This window comes from Salvelinus fontinalis, chromosome 1 (assembly GCF_029448725.1).
Source record: "Salvelinus fontinalis isolate EN_2023a chromosome 1, ASM2944872v1, whole genome shotgun sequence".
Classification (NCBI taxonomy): domain Eukaryota; kingdom Metazoa; phylum Chordata; class Actinopteri; order Salmoniformes; family Salmonidae; genus Salvelinus; species Salvelinus fontinalis.
In genome coordinates this window covers 17,910,638-17,934,988 of record NC_074665.1, presented here as the reverse complement: position 1 = coordinate 17,934,988, position 24,351 = coordinate 17,910,638, and the positions used below count along the sequence as shown (strand labels likewise).

General features: G+C 43.9%; 1 protein-coding gene across 3 annotated transcripts in view; it reads right to left on the bottom strand.

Moving 5' to 3' along the window:
- The window catches only part of LOC129827384 (protocadherin-15-like), a 315,230-nt gene that overhangs the window by 180,540 nt on the left and 110,339 nt on the right, over positions 1–24,351 (bottom strand). For all 3 annotated transcript variants that reach the window (XM_055888298.1, XM_055888368.1, XM_055888212.1), the window contains exons 5-8: positions 10,220–10,380; positions 9,455–9,610; positions 2,375–2,494; positions 1,985–2,095 (exon numbers count right to left, since the gene is read on the bottom strand). In XM_055888298.1, the coding sequence (XP_055744273.1) occupies positions 1,985–2,095; positions 2,375–2,494; positions 9,455–9,610; positions 10,220–10,380 (548 nt within the window). The remainder of the gene's footprint in view (positions 1–1,984; positions 2,096–2,374; positions 2,495–9,454; positions 9,611–10,219; positions 10,381–24,351) is intronic.

The window sequence follows — 24,351 nt, the reverse complement described above, 5'->3', positions numbered from 1 at the left end:
TCAGGAGCATGCCCAGGCGTTGTAGGGAGGTCATACAGGCACGTGGAGGCCACACACACTACTGAGCCTCATTTTGACTTGCTTTAAGGACATTATATCAAAGTTGGATCAGCCTGTAGTGTGGTTTTCCACTTTAATTTTGAGTGTGACTCCAAATCCAGACCTCCATGGGTTGATAAATTTGATTTCCATTGATCATTTTTGTGTGATTTTGTTGTCAGCACATTCAACTATGTAAAGAAAAAAGTATTTAATAAGAATATTTCATTCATTCAGATCTAGGATGTGTTATTTTAGTGTTCCCTTTATTTTTTTGAGCAGTGTATTTCAAAAGGTCATGTAACAATAATGGAACACAACAAAAAGGTATTTTTGCATTTACAAAGTGGTACAACGTTTTCCTTCAAGGTTTTCTTAGTGCTATAGCCTACCCTATTTAAAAACCACATTGTACAGAACTGTACTCAGGTAAGTGCTCCAGTGTTTCATTGGACAATTGGTTTCCCCAGACAGACTAATTGATTTACAGTAATGTACTGTTAAACCATAGTTTATTTGGAATTTACGGTAACATACTGTACCTTAATTGCTGCCATTAAGTTACCGTAAAAACAAGTTAAGTATTTACAGTGTAGAATAAGCCACCTCAATATTTGCAGCCATAGGTTGCAATATACACTACATGACCAAAAGTATCGTCAAACATGCTCGTCAAACATTTCATTCCAAAATCATGGCCATTAATATGGAGTTGGTCCCCCCCTTTGCTGCTACAACAGCCTCCACTCTTCTGGGAAGGTTTTCCACTAGATGTTGGAACATTGCTTTGCGCACGGAGGCATTGTCATGCTGAAACAGGAAAGGGCCTTCCACAAACTGTTGTCACAAAGTTGGAAGCACAGAATTGTCTAGAATGTCATTGTATGCTGTAGTGTTAAGATTCCCATTCACTGGAACTAAGGGGCCTAGCCTGAACCATGAAAAACAGCTCCAGACCATAATTCCTCCTCCACCAAATTTTATAGTTTGCACTATGCATTCGGGCAGATAGCGTTCTCCTGGAATTCGCCAAATCCAGATTTGTCCGTCGGACTGCCAGAGGGTGAAGCATGATTCATCACTCCAGAGAACGCATTTCCACTGCTCCAGAGTCCAATGGTGGCGGGTTTTACACCACTCCAGCCAATGCTTGGCATTGCGCATGGCTATCTTAGGCTTGTGAGTGGCTGCTCGGCCATGGAAACCCATTACATGAAGCTCCCGACGAACAGTTCTTGTGCTGACGTTGCTTCCAGAGGCAGTTTGGAACTCGGTAGTGAGTGTTGCGATCAAGGACAGACAATTTTTACCCGCTACGTGCTTCAGCACTCAGAGATCCCGTTCTGTGAGCTTGTGTTGCCTACCACTTTGCGGCTGAGCCGTTGTTGCTCCTAGACGTTTCCACTTCACAATAGTAGTACTTACAGTTGACCGGGGCAGCTCTAGCAGGGCAGAAATTTGACGAACTGACTTGTTGGAAGGGTGGCCTCATATGACGGTGCCACGTTGAAAGTCACTGAGCTCTTCCATAAGGCCATTCTACTGCAAATGTTTGTCTATGGAGATTGCATGGCTTTGTGCTCTATTTTATACACCTGTCAATAACGGCTGTGGCTGAAATAGCGGAATCCACTAATTTAATGGAGTGTCCACATACTTTTGTAGGTAGTGTATCTTTAGGAGCTGATCCATTGTGAGTATTGTAAAATAATTATTATGTTAAGGTAAGATTTGAAAATAGAAAGCTGATCTGAGAGCAGTGCTGTCTTACTTTCGACCCTTTCAGTGTCGTCCCAATGACACACGTAACGAACCTTCTCTCTGTTTTGGGAAACGCATGTTACCTCTTCGGCCATCGTTGTAACGACGCGTCATTAAAACCCTCTGAAGCCTAACTTCCATCTCTATCGGGAAACCATAGATACCAACAGACAGACAGACTTACATTGGCCTGGATGAGAACCAGGTAGCGGGTGATTTCCTCGTAGTTGAGCCTCTCCCTCAGGACCACCGAGCCGGAGAGGGTGAGAGGGATGTCAAACGTCCTGTTGGCCGTCTGCGACACAAAGAGATACAGTGCCCTGGGTTAAGAGTGGACTCTACTTAGGAAAGCTTTCCCCATGAGAAATGCATTGTCTGCCAGAGCGGGTGCAGAGATCTCGGGGGTAGAGATTGCCTCAACAGGACGTGTGTGGCCTTCTGACTCCTACTTAGTGACATGAGTAAAACCGTACTGCTCTAAAGTCTTTATCAATCTTTTTGGACTGTGATGTGTGATTGCCATCAGTCGTGGCTTTAAAGAGAATGTGTCAGTAAGTGTTGAGATGTGACGTACCGGGTCAGTTGGGTTGTACTGGATGATGTATTCAATCTGTCCGTTAGGGCCGTCATCAATGTCCAGGGCTCCATTATTCCCAGTGAAGCCGGAGAAGATGGTGGTGCCAACTGGGGTCAACTGTAAGACAACATTATTACAACCTAATGACAGTGCTAACAATTCAAACTATAAAAATAATTCCCCACACACTTGAATCATATGCAAGTGTCAGTTTTTCATGTGCTAAGCCTTCGGTCAACAACAACCTTCTTCAGAACACCAATGATCCAACACCAATGATTCTGAATGTGACATACAGTCACGGCTAAACCAACAAGCTGCAGGGCTCCAGATTGAGACCATTTAGTCACATTTTGTGACCCTTTGACTTGGCAGTGCTAATTGGATTTTTAATTGGTCGCATCCTTGCGAGTTGCAAATCCTATCTCTTTCAAATCTCAGAAGTTCTTATTTTTGGGGCGGCTAAAACCATGATTCGGTCAAACAGTACGCATTAGGGGCCTCCCGAGTGGCACAACGGTCTAAGACACTGCATTGCAGTACTTGAGGCGTCACTACAGACCTGGGTTCGATCCCAGGCTGTGTCAGAACAATCCGTAACCGGGAGTCCCATAGGGCGGCGCACAACAGGCCTAGCGTCATCCGGGTTATAGGAGGGTTTGGCCAGGGGGGCTTTACTTGGCTCATTGTGCTTTAGCGACTCCCTGTGGCTGGTCGGGTGCCTGCAGGCTGACCACGGCTGTCAGTTGAATAGTGTTTCCTCCGACACATTGGTGCAGCTGGTTTCCGAGTTAAACTGGCGGGTGTTAAGAAGAGCAGTTAGGCGGGTCATGTTTCGGAGGATGCATGACTCAACCTTCGCCTCTCCTCTCCTCTCTCTCTGTTGGGGAGTTGCAGTGATGAGACAATATCTCAATTGGATATCACGAAATTGGGGAGAAAAAGAGGGTAAAATACAAAAGAAAAAAACAGAAAACAAAAAACAGTTAACCTGAAGTAAAGTGCTTTGATTTCTGAAAGTGCCTTCTACTGACAGTGTCTTTGAGATGTGGAGTGAGGCGCACGAGTGCTATCAGCTGTCATACCTGAGCCCCACAGTGGAACTCTATCAGCCATACCTGAGCCCCACAGTGGACCTCTATCAGTCATACCTGAGCCCCACAGTGGACCTCTATCAGTCATACCTGAGTCCCACAGTGGACCTCTATCAGTCATACCTGAGCCCCACAGTGGACCTCTATCAGTCATACCTGAGCCCCACAGTGGACCTCTATCAGTCATACCTGAGCCCCACAGTGGACCTCTATCAGTCATACCTTAGCCCCACAGTGGACCTCTATCAGTCATACCTGAGCCCCACAGTGGACCTCTATCAGTCATACCTGAGCCCCACAGTGGACCTCTATCAGTCATACCTGAGCCCCACAGTGGACCTCTATCAGTCATACCTGAGCCCCACAGTGGACCTCTATCAGTCATACCTGAGCCCCACAGTGGACCTCTATCAGTCATACCTGAGCCCCACAGTGGACCTCTATCAGCTGTGAGAAGAGGAGATAATAGCTAGCATCTGTTGGCAGCACAGAGGAAACGTGGTTATTTGAGTTCCTCTGCTACTCTTATATCTGACAAGACTTTTCAGGAACACAAAAATATGTCAGAGACAAGAGGAAGACAGGAGACAGTTCAGCGAAACACTACCTGATCTCAGCTATGGTTTGACTGGTACTGAATTGAAAAAAAAAGAAGTCTCAGAATAGGAGAAATCTAATAGAAAACCCACAGCAGGGGTATCAGAGGTCATTTCTAAAGAGATGCTGTAATGAAAGTAGAGGCAGGATTTCATGTTTCCCATGTGCAAATTGAAAATATCCCAAGTCGTCGACGACAGAATAGGAAAGGGCAAACACCCAAATCCATTCGGCAGTGTTGTTAGCCAAAAAAACAACAACGTAAAGCATGCATTATTTAGGAGCTAACGACGTGTGAGTCTATATCAAAATGGTGAATCGTGGTGTCTGTCCTCATTGGGGTGCAAGGCCCCCCCCCCCCCCCCCCCCCCGCCGCCCCGTCACAGACACACCTCTGGGAGCACATCAACCCTCCACGTCCCTCCGTCTGCACGTCAGCGCCTCCATGATAAACATTGCGTAGCAGACTGTATGCATGAAGGCTGTCGTAATGAATCCTTTAATGTAGGACAAAGAAGTGTACAGTGCCTTTAATAACCAAGAAATGACACGGGAGATATCTAATAACAACAGGGGGTTGAGCAGAATGTTATATGTCATAGTGGTACATTTATTGAGATATACAAGGAGAGGCCAACAATTCTCCCCATTTGAGATAAACAAGGTCTTGTAAGGGTAAGGAATATCTAAAGCTGCCTGTGCACCTGAAGACTAGTGCGTTCCTGATTAACACGTGTGAGGGATTCAGCTCTTAAAGATGTAGTTAATGGCACCCAGGTGGCGCAGTGGTCTAAGACACTGCATCTCAGTGCAAGAGGCGTCACTGCAGTACATGGTTCGAATCCAGGCTACATCACATCCGGCTGTGATTGGGAGTCCCATAGGGCGGTGCGCAATTTGCCCCGCGGCGCCGGGGTAGGCCGTCATTGAAAATAAGAATTGGTTCTTAACTGGCTTGCCCAGTTAAATAAAAGTTCAATAGAGAAGAAAAAAAGGCATTTATAAACAGTGTTGAGGTGTGACAAGAGCATACAGCTGGAACACGTTCAAATAATCACGTCTTCAACAGAGATTTTATTTTTCTCTCCGCTGCGACAGCCCTGTAGAACTCCATTATGTGGGCTTAGGTACTACTAGACGCTCCATGTTGACTGATGGACAAGGGACTGCATTCTGTATCTCTGTGTCAGTTTAACATTTCAAACACTGCAGTGCAGAATACGGAAAGCAACCATGCCCAACCGTTTGAGAACAGTAGCTTCAGCTACTCTGCAAGGCTGCTTGCTAATGAGCTAAATTGACTAGGATTACACTCAGGGGAACCTCTTTCAATTAGGGAAAAGCTGCAAAATCCCCATGTTACTATTTTGGACCACGGTGGCACACCAGCCACTCTATGACCTTCTATGCGCCGAAGGCCATAGAGTGGCCTACAGATGTAGGATCTTAATTTGATCACCCTATTGCAGGAGAACTTTCCTGCAATGCAGGACATTTTAAACTTGTAATGTATTTGAAGTTTTTAAAGGCTTCTGAAGTTTGTACTTTCCACTTTGAAATTTCATTCATGATTTTTCCTTACAAAAAATGGATCAACCCCTACAAATATGCCCATGAATTACAATCCACATAATAATTCACATTACCTGTTACTGCAGGGTTATGTTCCTGCTGTAGCAAACTGGGTCAAATTAAGATCCTACACTTGTACAGTTAAACCACATAGAGACCCATGAGGGTCCCTCTGGTGGTCCCACTGTTAACCCTTTACACTCGTGGGAATTGACCTACAGTATGTGGAAAGGGCTAAAATGCATAACCATGGTAGCAATTGAAAGGGAACAGTTTGGATATAATATGAAAATGATTAGACCAAAGGCGAGGACACAACAGTTCACCTGACACAAGACTGTTGATCTTACATGCATTTTACATGTACTGTACGTTTTGCCGTATTTGTTGATAATAAAATCTGAAAATATTCTGATAAGACCATTCCTGGAAAATGTGGGGTATGACAAGGGTTTGAGTGAGAGGACTAACTGGTGTCTCCAAAGTGTGCACAGTTCCTAAGCAATTCCTAAGGCAATTTTATGACTCAAAGCAGAGTCTTCGCTAGGCTGTCAGAAGGAAATTCAGAGAAACAAATAGACATTTTTGTTTGCAAAGAAAGAAATCATGAGTATGTTCAGGTGTATGTGCCCCAGCTAATTTTCATCACAATAAACAAACAAACAAACAAGGGCTCGTTCTGTCCAGGATAACTTAAGGTACGATGCCATGTCATCTTGTAACTGCACATCAAACATAGTGATCATAAGCGTTGACACTGTATTTGACATGAGTTTTATGATATGGAAATGTGACGTGCACATTTGGACTGGCGGGTGTTTGACTTGCTTGTATGACATCAAAGAGGTCTTTATGATAATCCTCAACGGCTCACCTTTCAAAATACATCGAGTCCTCTTTCATTTACAGCATTTCCCTCACTTAGACAACAAAACATTTGCAAAAGTTGCTCAATTAGCGAGAGGCAAGGGGCAACTTCTTGTCGCTTGCGGTGCTCATGTTCAGATCGTCTGTCAGACTAAACCCATACAGAGCTGTGAAGCGGAGAGCCTAATGTTAAACGGCATTTATAAACTGGGTGGTTCGAGCACTGAATGCTGATTGGCTGACAGACGTGGTATATCAGACCGTATACCACGGGTATGACAAAACATGTATTTTTACAGCTCTAATTACATTGGTAACCAGTTTATAATAGCAATAAGGCACCTCAGAGGTTTGTGGTATATGGCCAATATACCACGGCTAAGAACTGTATCCAGGCACTCCGGGTTGCATTGTGTGTGAGAACAGCCCTTAGCCGTGGTATATTGGCCATATACCACACCCCCTCGCGCCTTATTGCTTAAGTATAGCATGTTACCGTACAGCCACTACGTTCTAATTTAGGTGTTTATCAGTGTCTAAACCTGCCATTTTCAACCCGTATACGGGTACGAGTGTAAAGGGTTAAACCAGATAGAGACCCATGGAGGTCCCACTGTTAAACCAGATAGAGACCCGTGGAGGTCCCACTGTTAAACCAGATAGAGACCCATGGAGGTCCCACTGTTAAACCAGATAGAGACCCGTGGAGGTCCCACTGTTAAACCAGATAGAGACCCATGGAGGTCCCACTGTTAGACCAGATAGAGACCCGTGGAGGTACCACTGTTAAACCAGATAGAGACCCGTGGAGGTCCCACAGTTAGACCAGATAGAGACCCGTGGAGGTCCCACAGTTAGACCAGATAGAGACCCATGGAGGTCCCACTGTTAGACCAGATAGAGACCCATGGAGGTCCCACTGTTAGACCAGATAGAGACCCATGGAGGTCCCACTGTTAGACCAGATAGAGACCCATGGAGGTCCCACTGTTAGACCTAGTGCTGAGCGATTCATCAAAATGTTTGGTTATTATTCCCACTGTTAGACCAGATAGAGACCCATGGAGGTCCCACTGTTAGACCAGATAGAGACCCATGGAGGTCCCACTGTTAGACCAGATAGAGACCCATGGAGGTCCCACTGTTAGACCAGATAGAGACCCATGGAGGTCCCACTGTTAGACCAGATAGAGACCCATGGAGGTCCCACTGTTAGACCAGATAGAGACCCATGGAGGTCCCACTGTTAGACCAGATAGAGACCCATGGAGGTCCCACTGTTAGACCAGATAGAGACCCATGGAGGTCCCACTGGTAGACCAGATAGAGACCCATGGAGGTCCCACTGTTAGACCTAGTGCTGAGCGATTAATCAAAATGTTTGGTTATTATTCCTTTTTTTTTAAACCTGATGTTGGTTCAATTATTTGAATTCCATTCTGTTTATACATTTTTCTGTGAGCTCGATGTGCAGTTTCTGTAGAGATAAATCAGATCAAGATTGAACTGTGCAATGTAGTAGGGAGTTGTAATTTCCAACAAGCCAATATTCTACATAGTTTAGCGCAGAAAACGTGGCAATTAACTACAATGGCCATAATCCGATGCGCGCCCGCTTAAACTTGTCCGGTCTGGGTGGAGCACTGAGCTTTAATATGAACAGTGTGGAGCAGACATGAAGACGGAGAGAAGAGAGAACACAGTGATCGAGAGGGTTAGAAAGCCGTTGCTCCTCGAGCCTGAAAATACATGATCTAAGTGATCAAAAGCTGGTATTCAGCAGTCATACAAGTATGCCTTATTTACTTTGAAGAACTACTAAAATAGTGATTTTGTCAGACAGCATAGGCAGCAGCTCTATAGAGATGAGATGACTTGGAATGAAATAATAAAGTTGTCAAATAAAATAAATGTAATATACACAACAAATGAAATATTTTATTAAAGTAATGGTAATAAATGATGGTTAATAAGTGATAAGCAGTAATGGGCAGTCACTAGCATCATGGGACTTTTATTAATTGTTTTATTCAGTGTTTTTACAGCATTCAACCCCCATAATGCATAGTGCATTTCATGTGCCTCAAAAAAAAGTGAAACCTAAATCGAAAAAAATTGATTAATTTTGAATAATCGAACCGAAACCGAACCGACCTCAAAAAGCACTAATCAAAAATCAGGAAGTCTCCAGAATGGGATAATGGGCCACCACTGTTAAACCACACAGAGAATCAGGACCTCTCCATAATGGGCCATGGTCCACGCATGATACACTCTGTATGTCATTATATTACCCAGTCATGTATTACCGTTACAGTCATTTTAATGACCAAAGACTCAGTCCCTTTTTTAACAGTCAAAAAGCTCCATCTGAATACATTTAATTAGATTTGAAGTTATTACCCGTACCTACCAGTCTACGGTCACTGAGCAACGGCTAATATTTCACATTTTTACAGCATTTTTTTCAAATCATATGGCCCTTTTCAGGTTGAACGGACTGAAATATTTCATGCTAAGTAATGAGATACTGCTCACACATCGTCTTGGATTGTAATAAAATATTTAACTAGGCTGTCCTGGGGGCCTCACCTCCAGTGGCGGTTGTAGACCATTTCAACAGGGGGGGCCAAGCTGGGGACAGTTGTACTGTTAGAGGGGCCAGTTGTACTGTTAGAGGGGCCAGTTACATTAGACGTTATTGTTGTCATATTGTTTTCTTCACTGCATTGCAGGCATTAGCAGGCAAAAGACCATGTTCATAATCATTCAACAGTTTATTTGCATTTTCTGTCTAATAACGGATGTAAAAAAAGAACAATAGCAAAAATGAGTTATGTAAAAATTATTTCATACCTCACATTTAGGGGGGCCACAAGGGGGTCCAAAATTGTTGTCACAGGGGCACTGGGTCCCCCTGCCCCCCCCCAGAACCGCTAGTGCTCACCTCATTTATGGCGACATAGTAGCGAGGCTGCTGGAATCGGGGTGCGTTGTCATTGCGATCCCTCACCACGATGCGCACCTCGTGTAAAATGACGGTCCCGACCAGCTCATTGGTGCACTGGACCTGGACAACAATGGAATGGATGTAGGACGGGGGCTAAAAGGAAGGAAGAAGTTTTAGTCTCGGAAATCCCAGACCTAGGGGAACAACGCTAATGTGGGAGGCAAACGTCTGCCTAGGGAGACTAAATAGGTATCTTTTCAGTACAAACCGAGGACAGGAGGGGACAGAGTCATTTGCGATTTCTTTTTCCTAATTCTATGGCCATTTGTCTCCTTTTAAACTGGTTCACACTGAAGTACAGGACTGAGATGGATGTGTACAACATCTAGCGGAAGGTATGGCTCAGATTCTACCTTTTAATCTTTGTGATTATCATAAACTACTCTAACACCGGTACATAACATATACCATTTAGCAGAAGCTTTTATCCACTGTACTGTGTACAAAGTGGACATGTACAGTACACTATGAATGTATACATGTCCAATAGGAGAATGCAAAAGAAAAACACTGAACAGAAAGAAGCTACATTATCCTGTGGAGCTTACTTTACCTCAGGATGTATTTTAAGGGAATGTACATGTATAGCTAACCTGCAGTGAACAGTTTTTTCTTTAGAGGAACCCAAACCACAAACCCTTTTGAGTTCTATTCTCCACAGACAAACATATGGATAGTCATAGTGAGTGTCAGAGGACTTACATCTCGGTCGAGGGCCCTGCCGGTGCTGTTGAGGTACAGCCTTTGTCTGACCGGGTCCAGTATTACCCAGTGGTTGTAGTTGTCTCGGAGGGAGAGAGAGATGGTTCTGCCTGGGTCTTCCACTCGGCCTTGGATTTGCATATTCTCAACCAAAAGTGTTCCTTATGAGAAAAGAAAAGAAGTTCCTTAGAAATGCAGTGAGGAGTTGATTGACAGAGATGTGATAAAACTACCTCCTATAAGCAGGTTCTCTGGGCAGTAAACGTTCCCTTGTGGTGTTAAACTCACTCTTCTCGAGTGCTCTTTTATGAGATATTGTTACTTTCTTTCAGAAAAGCACAAGTAGAGAGAAAAATAAGGCCAGGACAACAAAAGCTTCTGACTCATTTGACTTATTTTCTGAGAATTAAAAGTTCCTATGGAAAAAAACTTCAACAACTGCTAGACTGAAATGTTTTCAAATCAGAGGAGACCAATTAGTTGATTCCAGCAGCATTTGAATGATGCATAACCTCTGAAAATTGTCAGCTATTGACGTTCATGAAAACCAGGGAGCCGACCAAGCTAAAATTACATTTGACATCTTGACCATCTTCTCTGAAGCATGCCTGCTTTCCACACACTCTGATGCTGCAGTCCAGACAGGGACTAACAACCTGCCAGATATCAAGCTTTGATGGTGCCTGAGCCTGAAGGTACTACCGTCCATGTACGTTCATTCCAATTACGGCAAGCACTGGCCAGTTCAGCCTCCGCTAATTACACAGTACTACCCTCTGGACACACATTTCTGACATCAATTGTTATGCAGTTAGAGTGGCTGTCAAACTTCAAACCCACGCCTAGCCTAGGTCCAGTACACACTACAAATAATGGTTCTAAATAGTACCAGATGGGTGTTCTTTGGCTTGTAACCATAGAGGAACCCTTCTTGGTGCTATATAGAACCCTTTCCTAAGGTTCTATAAAGAACCATTAAATAAGGTTATATACAGTGCATACGATAAAGAACCATTAAATAAGGTTATATACAGTGCATACGATAAAGAACCATTAAATAAAGTTATATACAGTGCATACGATAAAGAACCATTAAATAAAATTATATACAGTGCATTTGGGAAAGTATTCAGACCCCTTGACTTTTTCCACATTTTGTTATGTAACAGCCTTCTTCTAAAATGTATTAAATACATGTTTTCCCTCATCATTCTACACACAATAGCCCATAATGACAAAGCAAAAACAGTTTTTTATACATTTTTGCAAATGTAAAAAAAAAAAACACACAAAAAAACACCTTATTTACATAAGTATTCAGACCCTTTGCCATGAGACTCGAAATTGAGCTCAGGTGCATCCTGTTTCCATTGATCATATTGAGATGTTTCTACAACTTGATTGGAGTCCACCTGTGGTAAATTCAATTCATTGGACATGAATTGGAAAGGCACACGCCTGTCCATATAAGGTCCCACAGTTGACAGTGCATGTCAGAGCAAAAACCAAGACATAAGGTCGAAGGAATTGTCAGTAGAGCGCCAAGACAGGATTGTGTCGAGGCACAGACCTGGGGAAGGGTACCAAAACATTTCTGCAGCATTGAAGGTCCCCAAGAACACAGTGGCCTCCATCATTCTTAAATGGTAGAACGTTGGAACCACCATTACTCTTTCTAGAGCTGGCGCCCAGCCAAACTGAGCAATTGGGAGAGAAGGGCCTTGGTCAGGGAGATGACCAAGAACCCAATGGGCACTCTGACCGAGCTTCAGAGTTCCTCTGTGGAGATGGGAGAACCTTCCACAAAGCACTCCACAAATCAGGCCTTTATGGTAGAGTGACTAGACGGAAGCCACTCCTCAGTAAAAGGCACATGACAGCCCGCTTGGAGTTTGCCAAAAGGCACCAAAAAGACTCTCAGACCATGAGAAACAAGATTCTCTGGTCTGATGAAACCAAGATTGAACTCTTTGGCCTGAATGTCAATTGTCCCAACTGGAGGAAACCTGGGACCATCCCAACGGTGAAGCATGGTAGTGGCAGCATCATGCTGTGGGATTGTTTTTCAGCGGCAGAGACTGGGAGACTAGTCAGGATTGAGGGAAAGATGAACGAAGAAAAGTACAGAGAGATCCTTGGTGAAGAAGGCTGTAACGTAACAAATGTGGAAAAAGTCAAGGAGTATGAATACTTTCCAAATGCAATGTTTATACAGTACCAGTCAAAAGTTTGAACACACCTACTCATTCAAGGGTTTTTCTTTATTTTTTACTATTTTCTACATTATAGAATACTAGTGAAGACATCAAAACTATGAAATAACACACATGGAATCATTTAGTAACCAAAAGAAGTGTTAAACAAATCAAAATATATGTTATATTTGAGATTCTTCATGAAGTAGTCACCTGGAATGCATTTCAATTAACAGGTGTGCCTTCTTAAAAGTTAATTTGTGGAATTTAATTCCTTCTTAATGCATTTGAGGCAATCATTTGTGCTGTGACAAGGTAGGGGTGGTATACAGATGATAGCCCTATTTGGTAAAAGACCAAGTCCATACTATGGCAAGAACAGCTCAAATAGGCAAAGAGAAACGACAGTTCATCATTACTTTAAGACATGAAGGTCAGTCAATACGGAAAATGTCAAGAACTTTGAACGTTTCTTCAAATGCAGTCGCAAAAACCATCAAGCGCTATGATGAAACTGTCTCTCATGAGGACCGCCACAGGAAAGGAAGACCCAGAGTCACCTCTGCTGCAGAGTATAAGATCATTCAAGTTAATTGCACCTCAGATTGCAGCCCAAATAAATGCTTCACAGAGTTCAAGTAACAGACACATCTAAACATCAACTGTTCAGAGGAGACTGCGTGAATCAGGCCTTCAAACCAAATCAAATGTTATTTGTCCCATATGCCGAATACAACAGATGTAGACCTTACAGTGAAATGGTTAATTACAAGCCCTTAACCAGAAATGCAGTTAAGAAAAATACCTAAAAAAGTAACAAATAAAAGTAACAAATAATTAAAGAGCAGCTGTAAAATAACAATACCTAGGCTATATACAGGGGGCACCGGTACAGAGTCAATGTGCAGGGGCACCGGTTAGTCGAGGTAATTGAGGTATTATGTACATGTAGGTAGAGTTATTAAAGTGACTATGCATAGATAAAAACAGAGAGTAGCAGCAGCGTAAAATAGGGGGGGGGGCAATGCAAAAAGTCTGGGTAGCCATTTGAGTAGATGTTCATGAGTCTTATGGCTTGGGCGTAAAAGCTGTTTAGAAGCCTCTTGGACCTAGACTTGGCGCTCCGGTACTGCTTGCCGTGCGGTAGCAGAGAGAGCAGTCTATGACTAGGACCTTCCTCTGACACCACATGGTATAGAGGTCCTGGATGGCAGGAAGCTTGGCCCCAGTGATGTACTGGGCCATACGCACTACCCTCTGTAGTGCCTTGCGGTCGGAGGTCTAGCAGTTGCCATACCAGGCAGTGATGCAACCCGTCAGGATGCTCTCGATGGTGCGGCTGTAGAACCTTTTGAGGATCGGACGGACGCCAAGGAACTTGAAGCTCACAACCTGCTCCACTCCAGCCCTGTCGATGAGAATGGGGGCGTGCTCGGTTCTCCTTTTCCTGTCGTCCACAATCATCTCTTTTGTCTTGATCACGTTGAGGGTGAGATTGTTGTCCTGGCACCACCCGGCCAGGTCTCTGACCTCCGCCCTATAGGCTGTCTCATTGTTGTCAGGTGATCAAGGTTATTTACAGAACCAATCTCAAAGGTTCTTTGAAGGTCAGTTTGTAAAACCATACAGGGTTTTTAATTGTTGTCAGCCATATTATATTGTTTAAATTCCATAGGTGTTATTATTGTGTTAATTGACAAGTTCAATCTAGTAAGATACCTCTGGAACAGCTGGGGGTCCATGAGGAGAAAACTGAGAACCACCGACTGATTTAGTCAACTGTTCTCAAATTACACAAGCCATACATGAGTCTTTCACAAGACACTATCACTAGCCATATTCATATATAACATGTAATAATAACACATGAGATAAACTGGAATGACACGCTCACTCACGATTGCACAAAAAGATCTGTGAGCAAGCCATGTCCCAAAATATTATAATGAGCCACCTCCCCTACATTTTAATTATCACTAAAAGAGCAAAAATACATTTTGTGAACTGTAAAGAACCATTGACGAACTCAAAGGTTTATCTGAGGCATTATGGTTCAACATAGAACCATCACCCTTCCCAGAGAACATTTTTTAGAGTGTATGAGGCCAGGCAAGAGGCTAGGGAAGAGAAGGGCAGACAGGCCAGAGGCTGGGGAAGAGAAGGGCAGACAGGCCAGGCCAGAGGCTGGAGAAGAGAAGGGCAGACAGGCCAGGCCAGAGGCTGGGGAAGAGAAGGGCAGACAGGCCAGAGGCTGGGGAAGAGAAGGGCAGACAGGCCAGGCCAGAGGCTGGAGAAGAAAAGAGCAGACAGGCCAGGCCAGAGGCTGGGGAAGAGAAGGGCAGACAGGCCAGGCCAGAGATTGGGAAAGAGAAGGGCAGACAGGCCAGAGGCTGGGGAAGAGAAGGGCAGACAGGCCAGGCCAGAGGCTGGGGAAGAGAAGGGCAGACAGGCCAGGCCAGAGGCTGGATAAGAGAAGGGCAGACAGGCCAGGCCAGAGGCTGGATAAGAGAAGGGCAGACAAGCCAGGCCAGAGGCTGGGAAAAAGAAGGGCAGACAGGCCAGGCCAGAGGCTGGGGAACCGGCTGGCTCCAGTCTCGAGCAACACTGGCTGAGTAACCTAGCCTCAGGCTGGCTCCAGTCTCTAGCAACACTGGCTGAGTAACCTAGCCTCAGGCTGGCTCCAGTCTCTAGCAACACTGGCTGAGTAACCTAACCTTAGGCTGGCTCCAGTCTCTAGCAACACTGGCTGAGTAAAGTAACCTCAGGCTTACTGTTGCTGTATGTTGACAGCATATGGAAATGTGAAAGACTCATCTTGTGCTTGAATCAGTTTACAGTGTTTGAAGCATGTTTCTGACAGCTGATTAGAATGCTTGGCTATGTACAATTTGAATAAGCAGCAGTATGTGTATGTTATGTGTTCATGTTACAAAACCCTGTCACCTTCAGTAATGATTTAATTTACATTCCACACGGCTGTTTCTTCTGTTTACTGTAGTTTGTTCCTAGCTGAATTCCCAACTACAATGCTTCGTCTGCCTGATTGGAAAATCAGGGTCCCTGTACTCAGAAGTGCACTGATTAAAAACACACATCCGCAAAGGAGATCTGCATGTTCAATCAACAGATGACTACGCAGACACACACCCTTTGGTTGGGAAGTGTCTCTTAGGGTTTCGCTCACCACCCTTTTGCTTGTGCCTTGTAATGTTGCTCTATGTTGCTGTCAAGGCAACGACGTCCAATGTACTTCTCCACCTATATATACACAGACAATAGCAACAGTTTACCAGAGAGCACTCTGGGAACAATACATGGAACAAAGCCAATATCTACAGGGAAAACGAGAGAGAGCCGAGTTGAAAAGGTTGCTAGGTTTCTTTTTACACTCACTAAACAAACAAGGGAGATGACTGCACATAAGTGAACATTCCACATGTCTATGAGGAATTGCAGTGAGAATTGGTTCACTGGCTGCATCTTTTCTCTAATGTGCTAAGGGACTTCTTCCTTGTGTATCATTTAAACATTTGATGAAAGATAATTTCACTTCTTCAGGTGCTGGATAGAAAAGGCTGTAATTCACAACAGTGATTCAGGTGTCAGACAGACGGACAACATGTCACTCTCGTCTGATCAATTCATCTATTGGAAGAAGAGGCAGGCTTTCCGGAAGCTCAGTCATTTGTGCCTGAGCATCTCCATTCGTTACACGTGTTATACCATCTACACATTATTCATTTGTCACTTATGACTCTAATCTTACCTCATCCCCTGCTCTACTCCAGTTGTGTTTGTGCACAGCAGCCAGATGGTTGTTATTCTACACTGATGGTTAAAAGAACACATTAGTGGCTGGTGCTGTTTGAGTTACAGTACAGACACAGACAGCACTTCCCTCTCTGTTTCCCGGCAGCTGTGGGCTGACATTTGACCAGCAGCGAGCGGAGTCATGCAGGTCCCTCAGCAGCTGGCACATGGGATGGCATCCTGGCATGGTCCTGCAAGCTGGCAGAGTACCTGTGACTGGTGATGGGTAGACAGTGGAGGCTTGGCTCCCTGTCGGATCATACTGGGCTCCAGCCTCCTGGATACGAGGAGAAAGCTGCTGGGTCAGCTCTGTTTACTCATGAATCATTGTTCCCATTCACCCCATGCAGAGCAAGCATTTACAATAGGACAGGCAGTGAGACATGCTGATCTTAGTCCATTATCTCTTGTGGAATTACCCAGGTAGAGTACTCTCAAAGGCAGTGATATTTTGTTAGTAGGCGTACTGGTGTTGGGCATATTGTGGAGCGATGTAAACAATTTGATTTCACCCAGTGTCTATCTCAAGCATACCAGACAGACACTATTGAAAACCCTGTTGATTATTGAATACATTCATTCTCTCTTGAGCTATAAAGTGCACACAGTACATTAGTTTATTTTATAAATATCAGAGACCTTTGCATGGAATGTAAGCATTTACATTCGTTTCTCAAGGTCTCCGAGGCTTTTATCACACACATTAAAAAAGGTTGTACAGTTTGAAAGAAAAGCCTTTAGGAGTGAGCAGCTATTTTGTGAATTTTCTCCTGACCAGTGCTTGACTTGGGCAGGAGCTCACCGGAGCAGAGTACCGACACCTCAAATGTTCTAGTGCTTGAGCTCCTGTTCCTCTTACAGAATATTAGCTCAACAGTAGTGTGGCGCTCCTGCACCCAAATATAAACAGTACCGGCACCCGAAATGAGCACTGCTCCTGACAAAGTATAGTTCTATATTATATTCCTAAATGGGTACATTTTTCATGTACAAATGGACAAAAGGAATGCATACAGTATGTGAGGATGTTGTTCATCGACTACAGCTCGGCCTTCATTACCATAGTGCACACTTAGCTCACGGCCCTGAGTCTGAACTCCTCCCTATGCAACCTGGTCCTGGACTTCCTGTCAGGCTGTTCCCCAAGTGGTGAAGGTAGGCAACATTACCTCCTCGACACGGACTCTCAACACGTGGGCCCAACAAGGGTGCGTCGACAGTCCCCTCCTGTACTCCCTGTATACCCACGTTCGATGACGACACGACAGTAGAAGTCCTGATTACCAATAACGACGAGACGTCCTACAGGGAGGAGGTAGACAACATCTCCCTCAATGTCAAAAAAACAAAGGAGCTACTTGTGGACTTCAGGAGGAACTGGGCACGGACATGGGCATGCATCCATCCTCATCAACAGGGCTGCTGTGAACATAGTCAAAACGTAAAGTTCCTCTGCGTATCTCCGAGCAGCTGACCATACGGACACCGCGGTGAAGAAGGCACGACAGCGACAGCGACAACCTCAGAATGCTGAAGAAATCCGCCCTGTCCCCGAGGATCCTCACAGTGTTCTACAGGAGCACCATCGATAGCATACTACCGGGCTGCATCACAGCCTGGCAGGGCAACTCCACCGCCGCAGACCTCAAGGTGCTACAGAGGGTGGGTGCACACTGCCTGCCCTCCAGGACACCTACAACACCAGGCGTCCCAGGAAAGCCAAGAAGATCATCAGGGACCCCAGCCATGGCCTGTTCTCCCCGCTTCCATCACTAAGATGCGGGCATTACAGGAGCATCATGGCAAAAACTGGAAGACTGGCCAAGAGCTTCTACCCCTAGATCATCAGGCTGCTGAATAGCCACCACTAGTCGCCCCCCCCCCGTCCTCCTCCCCCCATTGTTACAGTGTTAATATGTATTTGATTTCTATTTTTAGTTATTACTTGTATTGTTTTTATTTCTCATTTTTGGAGCTCGGCGTTGAAGATTTCCACTGTACCATGTAATTACACCTGCAACCATATTCATGTGACTGTTCAACTTCTGATCTAGTGTAGAAGAGAGAGAACGCGCTTCACATATTTTGCCTTTCATTTAATCCAAGGAAAGAAATGTTTTTGGGCCGATGACAACGATAATAAATTGCCATGATGCATTTCTCCCTGACATTACTGTACAAGTGAGCGACTCTGAGGAGTCCCATGATTAAAATGATCAGAGTAAAATCAAATGAGCATAGCATGGGTGGATGTGGGAGAAGGTTGGGGGGAACGGTACAGTTTTGCTGCAGGATATACTGGTATAAGCATTAGACAGTGAGCGAGTGCATGTGACCACTGGTGAACAACACATTACAGATTTCTTCATCTTCTTCATCTCTTTGGCTCCAGCTGCTTCTAGAGAATGGTGCTTTGTGGGATATGGAACCCAACATGACAGAGTACATGAGGTTATGATCTAACTCAGGACTCTTAATGGTGACATAGTTGTTTTCTGGGGCAGCATCCACCAGCGTGAAGCCTAAAGTGTCCGTTTTTCACTATCAAGACCCCTGGTCTGAGGACAATTGGACACGGTCCTCATAAAACGGCCTAATAGTTAACCCTCTGCTGCTATTACTAGTAGTACAGTCCCTGCAGGACCTGATCACTACCAGGCAATGAGCCTGGGACTATATTGGTCCATTAGAGGAGACGTTTAATCAAGACACAAAGTCAAGGGCTCTGACCAGGTCTCATAGAACTGAGCACTCTGCCGGCTGGCCAGCCAGTCCAGGATGATTTAGAGCAGTGGCTGGCACTGAGTCCTAATGTAGACCACCATGCAGGCTGAGCAGAGGACAGGGGATGCAGGCCGCAACAACACAAATCACCGAATGAGAGAACTTCTCATTAACACTACGTACCTGGGGAAAGAGGCTTATCCTCAGTGGCAGGTGACAGGGATGTAGGGTTTTAGGGTAATTTTTCATGTTATGTAATGTATTACCGTAAATATATTTATTGCTTGAATCTGACTGAAATGGCATAACTGGTATTGCATAACCAACTCTTTCCAATATACATTTTGGGGGTTTTCAGGTTGCCAGATTATCGGGATAATAAGAGTGAAGTAAAGAAGTCAGGAATTAACCAGGACATGCGATCGAAGGAAGTGCAAAACATTGTGAAAAACGAAATGTTTTTAATGAGTTAAGAGAACAGTGGCATGTACAGTAAGTCATCTCACAAACCAGAGTTGGTTGTCCTCCATTCCTCCTTCCCCATTCCTGGCTATCTTCTCTGCCTAATACCTATCTCTTAGCATGATGTGTACTGTATGTACGGTGTATGTACGGAGAGCCTTCTGACTTGGATAACTATCGTCCAATTTCCAAGCTATCTTCCCTTGCCACATTTTTAGAGTCCCTTGCTAACTCCCAGTTTAGAACTTTTTACACATCTAATTTTATTCTTAATGAGCACAAATCTGGTTTTAGACCGGGACATAGCACTATTTCAGCAGCTACACTTGTCTTAGATGATGTGCTCTGTGGTTTAGACCATCAAGTCATTGTGTTGCCTTATTTCTTGACCTGTCAAAAGCGTTTGATATGGTTGACCATTTCTTACTTGTTCAAAGGTTGTGTGAAATAGGCCTAGATCAGTCATCATGCTATTTGGTTCAATAACTGTCTAACGGACAGGACACAATGGAGCGGTTTCACGGACAGAGTTTCATTTAAATCAGGACTAGGCTAATTCTACTTAAATTAATTCAGATTTTTTTTTTTTTAAATGGCTTTCTGAGACGTTGCTTAACTTCAGATGAATTAGTTCTAGATTACGGAGTCCCAGACTAAGGTAAATTAGATTAACGATGTGCACTTAGTGCTGACCAAAGGATGCTTCCAAAACTAGGGATGGGACACTAATACATAAGCATTGTGTGGAATTGGAGCAAGTCACCAAAACCAAACAATGGACAAAGGATGCTTCCAAAACTAGGGATGGGACACTAATACATAAGCATTGTGTGGAATTGGAGCAAGTCACCAAAACCAAACAATGGACAGAGGTAAAAGAAAACATTCAAAGAATGTCTGTGACTTTGAAAAAACCCTCTTCGTGTGAATTATGTCAAACCACCCAGTTATGGAGAACAAACAGCATGATTCATCAACAGAAAACAAGAAGAGGAACGCCCTGGACAACCTTCTGTAATGAATTCAACTCAAAGGAAAAAGTAAACAAAAGGAAGCTAGAACAACTCCAGGTAAGATACTGTATTTACTGTTGTCCCACTTTTACAAAGAGTCACTTTGAAATTGTACTTTTCTTGTGTAACAACACAGTGGGGGCTACATTTATTTGTGACAGAAATGTAACACAAACACTATCATCCATAATTACTCATCTCATTTCTATATTTTCGTATTTCTAAAGGTCCTGTGGGGAGAAGAAGTAATTCAAATGAAAGAAGATAAATGCTGTTGCTCGTAGGGAGTGTTTCACGACTGGTGGCGGACCCCAAGTAAGATTAGAGACAGATAAACTGGGGGACTTGTTGACCGTGATCAGTGATAGCCAGCAACCCCTGGATGGTATCCCTGATGATGACCATTTGGACAGTTCAGATGGGAGATGGTTCCAATCCTCCTTTGGTAGGACACATCCATTCATCATGGGCCATCCCCGGATTGCAGGGAAGATGTAATGTTGTCAGTCATCTCTTGCACTCCCATTATACAAATGACGTAATGAACTCATCTCTTGAAGAAATTCTGTCATCTAATGCAGCAATGTAATCATTTTCTAGAGGGAGATGATCACCATAGCTTGGAGAGAATACGACCGGAGGAAGGTCAGCCTGCTACATCTGCTGCTGCAGACAGGAAGAAAGATTGTGTCACTAACCCGGGCCGGAGGACAAAGACAAAGAGGCTGAGCATGCATGAGAAACGTACCATGGAATTTTGCGTGCGCAAACCAATGTACTTAAAAGAAGATCATGATGTGAAGCTGCAAATCATTCATGTTGAGTTGGCTATGAAGGAGGAGGAGACAAAAGCAGTAACAGTACCAATGTTCTTCACAAACAAGCACCAGTTTAGGGTCCCGATACTTCCATTTGTGAATTAAAACCCTTTTCGTTACCAATCCATGGCTATTGTTTTCTTCAATCACTGAAGCTATCTTTTTTGGTGAGAAGTGCTGCATAGTAAAAGCATCTCTGCAGGTTAGTCCATTTCTGTCATTGTCTGCCTCAACCATGAGAACATGGGGGTCCTCCTCATCTTCAATGCCAGGATCTGGGCAGCCATGCTGTTCGAGGTTTTTGTGAAGCACTGCTGTTGCAATTATGACAATGTAGCATTTTCTTGTTTGAAAGCCTAATGTGTTTCTGAGACACTGGAAATGACTTTTCCATATACCAAATATGCGCTCCACTACACTTCTGGATATGAGCTTGGTTGTACCATTGTTGCTCAGGTCCTATTGCATGGAGGTGGGTCTGTGCATACCCACTGTCACCAAGGATGATTCCACTATGTTGTCCTCCTTCAAGCTGAAAGTACAAAGAGGAGTATTGGAAAAGTTGCACCTTTCCAACGTACAACAATGTTGGAGAACTGCAAATCGGGAGTGCACACACCTGTACTCCTCAGTGCCCCCTCAGTACAGTAGGCCATTCATGACCCTCGGCATGATTTTGACTCAATTAAAAAATTGCTTACTGATCTTCAACTAGTGCTAAATGCTAATAAAACCACGTTTATGTTGTTCTCTAGGTCTCGTTATATTGACCCTGAGGACCTGCATATTTGCACATTGAATGGAGCCCAAATTGAGTAAGTTCCCCGTTATAAATGATTGGCTATTTGGATTGAGAACACACATTGAAAAACGGACAAAAAAGTAGAGAATTAAGAATGTAAAATAAATGGGAAGAGATTTCCGATCTACCGATTCCATGGGACATATTCTATGAATAGATGGGATGGGCTGAGAGTGGCTGAGGGATGTGATTAAAGAGATTATGTTCGGTAATGTGTTATTATTATTTGATTGCTATATATAAAAGTACAATTTATTTAAAATGTATATGCAAAATGTATGCATATGTAGCAGAATAGCTGTAAAAACGAGAAAAAAATATGTGTCCTACAAAGCAGTGGAGGGTTAATAAAAAAAATGAAAAAGGTTTCTTTTATAGAAATAAATCCTGCCTCGCTTTGGAAAGTAGAAGGAAGATTGTTCAAGCAAGGCTTTTCCCAGTACTTAATTATTGTAATATAATCTACATGCATGCAGCAGCCTCTGCAATAAAACCTTTAGTTTCAGTCTATCACTCAGCACTGTGTTTTATCACTGGGGCCAAATTTTGTACACATCACTGCATTTTGTGTAGTTCTGTTGGCTGGGAGTCTCGGACTACCAGAAGAGCCCAGTATTGGCTACTTATTACATAAAAAGCAGTTCTTCAGAGACTCCCCCACTACTTCAGCTCATATACTAACTGAAGATCGAGATATTTTCACACCAGCTCTCTGGACTGGCTGCTTCTGGAGGTCCCGCGGGTCTCTGACCTGGGGGAAAAATGCTTTGGGTTTTATGCCGCCAGCACATGGAATAGCCTTCAGGCTACCTTGAAATTAGACTCGCTGGCCTCCATTGGAAAGCTTCGATGGAGTTAAAGGGAGGCGATTATGTGCGAGTTTTGTTTTGATACAGTTTGTTGTATTTACAGTATTGATACTATGTATTGTTTGTTGACGTTCACAGGGCTCCAAATAAGATCCTCGTCTCAATGGGGAAACGCCCTGTACAAATAAAAGTTGATCAAAAATATAGATATTTCAAAAAGCACAAAGATGTGTTACCATGCTACTGTAACGGATGTGAAATGGCTAGCTAGTTAGCGGGTGCGCGCTAGTAGCATTTCAATCAGTTACGTCACTTGCTCTGAGACTTGCTTTGCAAGGGCCGTGGCCTTTGTGGAGCGATGGGTAACGATGCTTCGTGGGCGACCGTCGTTGATGTGTGCAGAGGGTCCCTGGTTCCCGCCCGTGTCGGGGCGAGGGGACGGTTTAAAGTTATACTGTTACATTGATGCTGTTGACCCGGATCACTGGTTGCTGCGGAAAAAGGAGGAGGTTGAAAGGGGGGTGAGTGTAACGGATGTGAAATGGCTAGCTAGTTAGCGGGTGCGCGCTAGTAGCATTTCAATCAGTTACGTCACTTGCTCTGAGACTTAAGTAGTGTTGCCCCTTGCTTTGCAAGGGCCGTGGCTTTTGTGGAGCGATGGGTAACGCTGCTTCGTGGGTGACTGTTGTCGATGTGTGCAGAGGGTCCCTGGTTCGCGCCCGTGTCGGGGCGAGGGGACGGTTTAAAGTTATACTGTTACACTACCTATCCTCTGCCTCATCTGACTCCATCCCTCTCAGAAGCTTCCCTTCGCACTCAGTACACAACTGATTTCTTTATGGTGTCTGCAGAGAGGTCTATTCTCCATAATCATCTCACAAAACACTGATTTGATACACTCCCTCTCTGTTTCTAGCTAGAAAATTACGTTTTAATTAAATTTTGGAACATGTTTGAGGAGAATGATTAAATAGCTATGTTAATCTGTGTCCTGCACGGTTCTTGGTCTTTGGTCTGTCATTTCTCAACTGTTTTTCCAAAGCTTAGACAAGTATTTTATGTCTGCAGATGAAAGCAAACTCTTTACAATTCAAATGGGGACCCATGAAATCCATCATATTGAATAAATAAAGTGACTGTGGATCCGTGCACAGTCACTGTATGAGAAATAACATCATTTTTGTGGTGCCGATATAAAATATTTTCACGACAGCAATTGGTTCGGATAAGTATAGTGCACGGCTTAAACTACATAAAAAGAGTTTGATGGCGCCGGAGGAGATTAACGGGATCCTAACCAATACACTTTTCTTTTCTTAAAACTGCATTGTTGGTTAAGGTATTTTAAGTAAGCATTTCACTGTACACGTGTTGTATTCAGCGCATGTGACAAATACATTTTGATTTCATTTCATATGATGCTGAGGCATGTTTTATCCATTAAATGAGGAATTAAAGTCTCTCTCACGCTGTATGGGGTGAAAATCACAGGTAAATTA